At 34.6% G+C, this 8,839-nt stretch overlaps 1 protein-coding gene across 3 annotated transcripts; it reads left to right on the top strand.

The window, feature by feature from the left end:
- The first annotated feature begins 456 nt into the window (after positions 1-456).
- On the top strand, positions 457-8,107 carry LOC110664577 (protein EMBRYO SAC DEVELOPMENT ARREST 30). 3 transcript variants are annotated; one of them, XM_021824298.2, is made up of 11 exons: positions 457-776; positions 906-1,107; positions 1,209-1,302; positions 2,510-2,580; positions 2,660-2,748; positions 2,860-3,103; positions 4,142-4,254; positions 4,536-4,626; positions 4,980-5,108; positions 5,937-6,490; positions 7,153-8,107. In XM_021824298.2, the coding sequence occupies exons 2-11, from the start codon at positions 934-936 to the stop codon at positions 7,598-7,600; spliced, it is 2,007 nt and encodes a 668-aa protein (XP_021679990.1). In that variant the 5' UTR covers positions 457-776; positions 906-933; the 3' UTR covers positions 7,601-8,107. The 3 variants fall into 3 exon arrangements, with proteins under 3 accessions (XP_021679990.1, XP_021679992.1, XP_021679993.1); XM_021824300.2 differs by having other exon boundaries at positions 873-1,107; XM_021824301.2 differs by lacking the exons at positions 457-776; positions 906-1,107; positions 1,209-1,302 and adding an exon at positions 1,895-2,210.
- The last annotated feature ends 732 nt before the right edge of the window (positions 8,108-8,839 follow it).

Here is an 8,839-nt window from a genome sequence, read left to right as displayed (position 1 = left end):
TTTCTATGTCCTTCTTGGGATCTTGGTCTGGTGCCTTGATTGGCAATTATTCATGCATTGCCCAGATGAATCAATAACAGGCTGCATTGTTTTTTTTTTCTTTTTACTTCAGAAATATTTTTTAAAGATGAAGTCGTTTATTTAAATTAATCAATAACAATCAATTAACTTAATAATACTGAATTTGTTTTCATAACTGCGAGATCTTAAATTCGAATTTCAATTAGAGATGATTAGTGCTCTTTATTAGCAAAATCATTCCATTTCTTTCTAATTTTGTAGGGAGTTTAGCAACAATTAAAAAAAAAAGCACTTTTTTATATTTGAAGAGAAAGACAAAGCCATGAAGGGAAGCGTTTGCAGAGGGTAGGTAAAGGAGTCCATATTTCTTTAGTCAAAAAAGGAAATTATAAATATTTAATAAAAACAAAAATAGCGAATTACAGATTCTGTCTTTTTCTTTTCAGCTTTCTAATCCTGTCTTCTAAATTCCCTTTCCAAATCTACATTTGATTTTCTTTCCCATTCAAACACAACACTCACTTTTTCCCTCAAGAAATCAATTCCTCCTCCTTCAGATTTCAAATCCTCGGAATCTCGTCTCCGACAGAACCAAAGAAATGAAAAAAAACGGAGTTTCGTATCTCACTCTGCCAAATCTGTTATGCTTCTGTAATAATAATAATAATAGTTATGATAATAAATTCGTATGCTTTGAGCTAATTGCTTGCGTTGAGATCCGTTGACAGTGAAGCTTACAGCCTTAGCTTTTGCAGGTAAAATACTTACAATTATGTCGATTTTACTTTCTAATCCGAAGGAATTCCATTTATTTATTTAATTTTATGGTTGTTTCTGGATTGGGAATGTAGGATTTATTATTGGGATTTTTGAGCTTTTTGCAGAATCCAAAAAAAAAAAAAATTGGTATGAATGAAGATGGTATTCAAATCGAAGATAAAATGGATAGCTTTGTTAGTACTGATACTATCGACGGGATCTCTAGTCATTCATCTCTCTATAACCAAGTTTTCGACTTCCAGTTTGGTGTTTTATGCTCCAAAGAAGGATTCTGATCTCGATTTTCCTCATTTATCAGAGAAGCAGGTCAGCTTTGCATTGATTTCTTTTTTGCTCGTTTTGCATCTTTCTATCCATCTTTGTTTTATCATCGTCGTTTTGATTTTGTGTTTTTGGTCTTGTTGCAGAGTGTTAGATATTTTAGAAATAAGAAGTTATGGGGAACGGTGAAGTCCTTAGAGTCGTTGCAACCTTATGCCAACCCAAGGAGCAGCTACCCAGGTAATTTGGGTGTGCTCAAGCTGTCTATTATTTTTTCTATTTTAAGTTTAGTACTTGTATTTGTTTCCTTGAGGGGATTTATTGAACCGCTTTTGTCAAATGTGGGAGTGCTTTCAGCTTCTTGTGTGCTGGACAACTACCTACCTCATAATTCTCGAAAATTATGAGTGACCCATAAATAATTATGTTAAATGGCTTCCAATAGGCTTAGCTTTATTGCATTGCATTTAAGTGACCCATGAATAATTATGTTCAACTGTTTCGTTTGATGTAGAATGGTTTTGTAAATTTATCATCTGTGTGGGGTCAGTTTCTAGTTGGCAACTATTTGACAATTGGCACATTTTGGGTAGGAAATTTCAGTTGTAGAATTTAATTCAATCACAGTGTCATTATTTTTGGTTGAGGCATCAATTTTCACATCTATTTATGATGATAGATTGTTATCACAAATCTCATGTGAATCTGATGAATTTTCATTCTCAAATTTTTGTAAATTTTGCTTTTATGCTAAATACTCCTTCAGATAAGTGAGCAATTATTTCATACACGCACATTTCTGCTATTTTTTTTTTTTATGGCAGTTGGTAGTTAATTTTGTTTTTGAAGTACCTTACATGGTCATTTTGATCATATGATTAGCAACTCAAACTGTTCTGTCATTTGGATGTTTAAATACTTTTATATTCATTCTTATATAAGTAATTTACTGAAGCATTTTAGATGTAAGATATTTGATCATTAGGTTTATAGAATTGTGCTAAAAACTTTGTTCTTGAATACATGAGGGAATTGTTTAACCATTTTGATGGTGAATGATCAACATGATGTTGTTTTTAGTAGGAAATGCCTCTGAGATGAAGAAGCACAAAACATCCTCAATGGGGGTTGCTACATGGTCATACATGGTGTGTCATGTGTACTATCATGTGCTTTATGTTCTTTAGGCTGCTATTCATTTGTCATGATCTTGTGAAAAGCAGTTTTAGTTCTTTAGTTAATAATTTTAATCTCATAACACTTCACCATAATATGCAATTTTCGTGTGATAACAAATTTCTTCCTCAAGGCTTCAATCTTTGTCCCATGTCACTTTTATTTGAACAAGAAATGCTTCTTCTCTGGTGGTCTCTTGTTTGTTATTGGATGATGATCTTATGATCATCTTCTGTATGTTTCTAAGTTTTTTCTTATTTATCTTTTTCAGTTCCACATGAAAAGAACAACGGTTATATTTATGCGAAAATATTTGGTGGATTTGAGAAGATAAGATCTTCGGTATGATTCATTTATTTATAAATGTCACCTCAACTATAATTTCTAGTGTTAATTCATAACATTTTTGTTAATTTTCTAGATCTGTGATCTTGTCACCATATCCAGGCTTCTAAATGCGACTCTTGTCATTCCAGAGATTCAAGAAAGTCTTCGGTCAAAAGGCATTAGGTATCTTCTTGCTATCCAATTTAATTGTTTTAGTTGATTCCTATGGTGGCATTAGTAAATTTTAAATTTTTTTTTTTATTTTTCTTTATGTTTTCCTGAAATTTTATACAGTAACAAATTCAAGAGTTTTTCCTATCTCTATGATGAGGACCAGTTTATTGCATCACTTAAAAAGGATGTAATCATTGTGAAGAGCCTGCCTGAGAATTTGAAGGCAGCTAGGAAAAGGAATGAGTTCCCAACATTTAAGCCCAAAAGTACCGCTTCTCCAAATTTTTATATGAAAGAAATTCTGCCTAAGTTGAAGAAAGCCAAGGTTATTGGTCTGGTGCTTGCTGATGGAGGATGCCTGCAGGTAGTTAAATATGGTTTTATATTATACATAGAGTATTCAGTGTAAAAAAAGAAAAAAGAAGAAAACCCTCTCTTTTTGAGAAAGAATGAGTCTTCTATGAACTAGAACCTTTTACATTTCTTACATGGAAACAGTCTTCATTATTTGTTCCTTGCAACTTCCACATTAAAATATTTGGTTGTTTGAAGTTAGGGCGGAATTTTATTTTTGTCACCCGTTGACCATGTTACTTTCTAGTGTCTATTCTCACTTACACTTCTGACAGTAACCACTTTTTCATAAAAGGAATGCGCAGCTTATAGTGTTTCATAGTTGTGTGTGGCTTGCTAATTCTGGAGATACTGAAGGTCTTAATATCAGGCAAAATGTTATTACAATAATGTGGGGAAATGACTGTTTTGTGTTTCTGTTCTATCACTCATCACATTATGAAGCAGCATACAGCAATTTTTTCCCCTAGGAACATAATCCAATATTTGCCATGCTATGACTACTATAATTAATTCAATTTTTGGCTCCTTTCTGCCATATTTCTTATAGAATCTTGTTCATATTTGGTACCTTTACCTCAAATGGCAACTCAATGATAATAATTGTTAGATCAAGGTCAGGGTCCCTAACCCCCCTTGTATTGTCTTTTGAAGACCGTTTACTGTGTCACCATACACTAATAGTAGGCTATGACCATTTTAAGGGCAGGAAACAGTGCCTGGCATGGTTGTTGACAATGTTGGATTTATTGACTACCCTTGTCAGAATGCTTTTTCATTGTTTTTGCTCCATTTGACAGCCACCTCCTTTGTCTGCCTTTACGGAAATATCATTGCTATTTGGTGATATTGATTCCTTTTCTCTATTCATAGATCCTTTGTCATGAGTGTATCAATTTTCTATATTCACAAATGTTAATGTCCACAAAAATATCATGGTGATTGGCCAATTTAAGGCATGAAAGTTGGAGCATGCATGCCACAATTGAGAGTCATTATTTTAGTCGTTTACCATTATATTCATGGTGGTCTATATTTTTCTTCACAGTCAGATCTTCCACCTAGCATGTATGAGTTTCAGAGGCTTCGATGCAGAGTTGCTTTTCATGCTCTCCAGTTTCGGGAGGAAATTCAGGTCCTTGGTCACCAGATGGTTGAGAGGTATAGGTTCTCCCCTTGTCTTTCTGCTAGAATCTTAATGATACATGAGTGAAATATGGAGATATGCAATTTTTGTTGTGTTTATAGGGGGGAAAGTAATAATATGTTGATCATCTTAAAATCCAGGGGACTTGGCTTGGAAATATAAAGATTTATGAACTTCAGCTAACATGTCTCTGTGGAAAAAGAATCAGTTCAATCCCATTCGTATCTGGTAGTTGGGTCATTTCACGTGTTTGCTTGCAGTTATTGACGTGCTTTTTTCATAATTTTCTCTGCAGGTTAAGAGCGTGGGGTCAACCTTTCCTTGCATTTCATCCTGGTTTGATGAGGGACACATTGGCATATCATGGTTGTGCAGAACTTTTTCAGGCTAGTTGCTCAAGCCTTTTCTCCCCTGTATTACTGTCATTAACTAATGTGGCTGATTACATGAATATATTTTAGTTTTTTTTTTTTAATTATAAATTTCGCTAAGTTTTAAAAGTTTGAAGAGCACAGACTACCCATGTAGCTTGGATATTTATTGATTTGATTCTAAACTGGTCAGTGCATTCAGTAATAGGCACCACCAAAAAGGGTTGGGGGGGGGGGGGGGGGGTTGGGGGTGTTGGTGTGGGGAATTTGTCATAAAAAATAATAATAACTCAAAGAATGATTCAATGTGTTTGATCAGTTCTCTAAAATTTCCCTGACTCCATCTTGTGACTTTGTAATTCTTCTAGGATATTCACACTGAACTTGTACAATATCGACGGGCACAGATGATCAAGCGAGGGATTCTTAATGAAGAACTTAATGTAGATTCACATTTACATAGGGAAAATGGGTCTTGCCCTCTCATGCCGGAAGAGGTATGGTCAAGTTTGAACTATCATATGCAAATTGTTCATGCAAGCTCACTTTTTGTCTAGAGTGGTATTTGATCATCTTGATAGCATTGGTACTTCCAAGAAATTTTATTTTATTCCTTACCAAAATCTGTGCAAATTGAATCTTTATAATATGTGCTGGAGTTGGTAGTTGAAGATTTAGAAATTCATCAATGAAGGTGTCTATTTACTAATTGACTCGCAGTAAAATTTGGGAGCCAGTCTGCCACCAAGTTCGGGGAATGTTGATGCCACACTTTTATCAATTTAGGATTAGATTTAGTTCTTGGCTGTCCAAAAGTCATTCAAACAGAAAATAAAATAATTTAACTGATATTCTACATATTTGGTTTGACTTCTACATGTTAAGTGACTTGAGTCAAAAAGGTGGTTGATCTAGTCATGCTTAGAGTTACCCATATAAGAATATGGTAATGGCATTTGGATGTTTGAAGAGACTTTGTATGATGGGCTTTAGGTTATGTTTTTGTGTTAAAATTAGTTGTAAAGGCTGAGGCCTTAGTCCATATTAATAGGTATTTTGAGTAGAGCTCTTTGCTTTATTATGCCAAGCAAGTCTGTATGCTGCGTTTATCATTTTTTTGCCAGTTTCTCCACAATCTGCTAGTATGTATTTTTGCCTTTCTCATACATTCTTGGCTTCCAGGTAAAAGTACATTGTGCAAGTATCTTGAGCTGCATGAATTAATCTCCCTATGAAATAGAATGAGTTCTGGTGTTGTGGTTCATATACTTGATAATGGTTATTTGGAAGTTCATTTTGTTAATATTGTCCCTGAAAATCTGCAGGTTGGACTTCTCCTCCGAGCAATTGGATATCCTCCCAAAACTACAATATATGTGGCAGGTTCTGAAACTTTTGGTGGTCAACGTGTTCTGATCCCTCTTCGTACCTTGTTTGCTAATGTGGTAGATCGCACTTCAGTGTGCCGCAAACAAGATTTGTTTGACTTGGTAGGTCCTGAGACACTTCTTCCTGTAGATTCCTTTCAACTACCTCCTCCCAAAAGTGAGAAACAACTTAAAGAAGAGTGGAAGAGGGCAGGTCCTCGTCCTCGGCCTCTTCCTCCACCTCCAGAGAGGCCCATTTATCGATATGAGAAAGAAGGCTGGTATGGTTGGATCACTGAGACTGAATCTGAAGCAGACCCTTCACCAATGGATTTTAGGAGGCAAGCACACAGGTTACTCTGGGATGCGCTTGATTACATTGTCTCTGTGGAAGCAGATGCATTCTTTCCTGGTTTTAATAATGATGGAAGTGGGTGGCCAGATTTCTCAAGCTTGGTCATGGGCCAGCGGCTATATGAAAGTGCTGCTTCTAGAACATATCGACCAGACAGGTAAAATGGGCATTTTGAATTTGTTAAAAGATTTTGAGTATGGAAATTGATTCAAGTTCAATTTTTTAAAAGCTTAAGCTGGCAGTATAATATAGATTATAGATAAATCAACATATTTTCTATATTTTAGAATTTCTCTTTATCAATCTTAAAATGCCCCTTAACATAACTGTTCAATGGCAGAAGGGGAACGGATCATAAATTTCCAGTAATCTGATTAATTTCCATGTGTTGAGTAATGAAGTGTTTTTTTTGTTCTCTGTTTGCATATGTTGTAATGAAGTGTTTTTTTTGCACAAGTTATTAATTACAAGTACTCAAAAATGAATTTAGTCTCATCTTTTTGAATAGCTGTAGTGCTGTGATGCATCAATGTATGGTATGCTATATGACAGAGGGAGAGGGAAAGATTCACAGAGAAATGAGAATGCAATAGATATATCTAGATGGCTAAGAAGGATATTTACAAGTGCAGTATTACACAGTATTTCAGTTTTAGCTTTACCTTTTTGGGAGTATCATCACAACTTTCATGTCATGGGTGTTACCTCTTTCTTTTTTTTTTTTTTTCCTTCTTGTTTTATCTATCCATTTTCTATTAACTACAGTAATTATGGGATCTTTGTAATTCTTTTCTGACACCATGTTGGTTCTTCAAACAGGAAAGTCCTTGCAAAATTTTTCAATATTACCCGTGACAATATGTATTATCCCAAGCATAATTGGACCCACTCAGTGAGGGAACATCTCAACAAAAGCTTGGGTGAAGATGGGCTAATCAGGCAATCCCTTTTGTCGAAACCATCCTCATTTCTATCACATCCTCTCCCTGAATGCTCTTGTAGAATTTCATCTGCTCGGTTTCAAACTCCGGTAGAAGGTATTGATGGCCGATATCTATATGGAGGTGAGGATGAATGCCCCGAATGGATGCAGCATGGACAGGAAGCTGTTCCCTCAGAGTCAATGGAAACAGAAAGGGATAAAAATGATGATAATGAATCTGAATATGAGAATGATGTTGTTCAACAAGAATCTGATGATAGTGGTGGTAAGAGTAGTCTGATTCTTTCTATGGATCGGGATGATGAATGGGACCCTAATGACTAGTACTAGATTTGCAGATGATATATTCTGAAGTTGGTATTTGTTTTTTGGTAATATCTTCTGGAATCAGAAATTTTGGAGACGAGTAACATTCCGATATCATTTTTGTATCACAGCTCCAACTCAAGTCTTTTTAAGGGAAATAAATTCATGTTTATTCTTTCCAGTGGATTTGAGGACTCGTTCAGTTATTGAAAAAACACAAACATATATATACTGTCACACAACAGACTTTTTGAATGCTGCAATAGCAAGAATGATTGATGCGGTTTGGACTAGCTGATTGCAGCCTGTATTTGAAAAAGATCTTTACATCATGGAAGGTGTTCCATCATTGGGAGGTTGAGTGGTTGGATGTTGTATCATGCAGCTTGCAGTCAGTTCAACTTGATCTTTTGAGCAGTGATTTGTTCTGTTTCTTGGAAACCCGCATTTCTTGCCATGAGTGTAAAGTTGTTCCAAAAGAAAATCAATTAATAAAATAGATTTTTATTATTATAATTACAATAATTCATTGTTGATTGGATGTTCAGAAATTGTCACATGCAGCAATTACAATATTAATATTGCAAATTCTAAGTGGTTGAGCAAAATGCACTTGGGAATAGATGAATCAATTCATTGAAGGTCGGTAACCTGTTGTTTTTCAGAATTATTTTAGTTTTAAGTTGGCAAATTGCAACCGTACCAGGGAGCCTTGTTGTTCTAGTTGACAGTGGGAACTGATTGGTCTTGCTCGTGCATGGTGATTAAAATAAATAAATAAATAAATAAACATACCCAGCATCTGGATTCATATTTTCGTATACACCTGATATTATAGATTTTTCCATGCAAGGGGATTGAAGGCCTAATGCGCTCTCAATGGACAATGTGACAATAAACAAGTAGACAGCAGCATAAATATGCCCAAAAAATAAAAAAATAAAAAAACGACATAAGCTTTCAAACACTTGTGATGAACTGGACTAGAACATTCATCTCCATAGATTTCGTAGTTCCTTGTTTGAACTTCATGGAATCAATAACAATAAAAGCTTTCAAGTTTTATTTTGTGTTTCTAAAAGAATATATTTCTTCTGTCTATTTTTGTCTACTACTTTTTAAAAATTATTTTATGTAAAATTATCTCTCATTTTGATAAGAGTAAACTGCTTTAATTAATTTTTTTCTAATTTTATCTTTTATCTCTATTAAGTACAATCATTATTTCTATAATTTTCTATAACTTATTTTATTAGT

This window comes from Hevea brasiliensis, unplaced genomic scaffold, assembly GCF_030052815.1.
Source record: "Hevea brasiliensis isolate MT/VB/25A 57/8 unplaced genomic scaffold, ASM3005281v1 Scaf5, whole genome shotgun sequence".
NCBI classification, from domain to species: Eukaryota; Viridiplantae; Streptophyta; class Magnoliopsida; order Malpighiales; family Euphorbiaceae; genus Hevea; species Hevea brasiliensis.
This window is presented reverse-complemented; position numbering and strand designations above follow the sequence as displayed.

Bases quoted from the DNA above. Each gene is read 5' to 3' on its own strand.
- LOC110664577 (XM_021824298.2), top strand. From the start codon at position 934: ATGAAGATGGTATTCAAATCGAAGATAAAATGGATAGCTTTGTTAGTA. The intron at 2,581-2,659 runs GTATGATTCATT...TTAATTTTCTAG, and splicing joins TTGAGAAGATAAGATCTTCG to ATCTGTGATCTTGTCACCAT. The intron at 4,255-4,535 runs GTATAGGTTCTC...TTTTCTCTGCAG, and splicing joins GGTCACCAGATGGTTGAGAG to GTTAAGAGCGTGGGGTCAAC.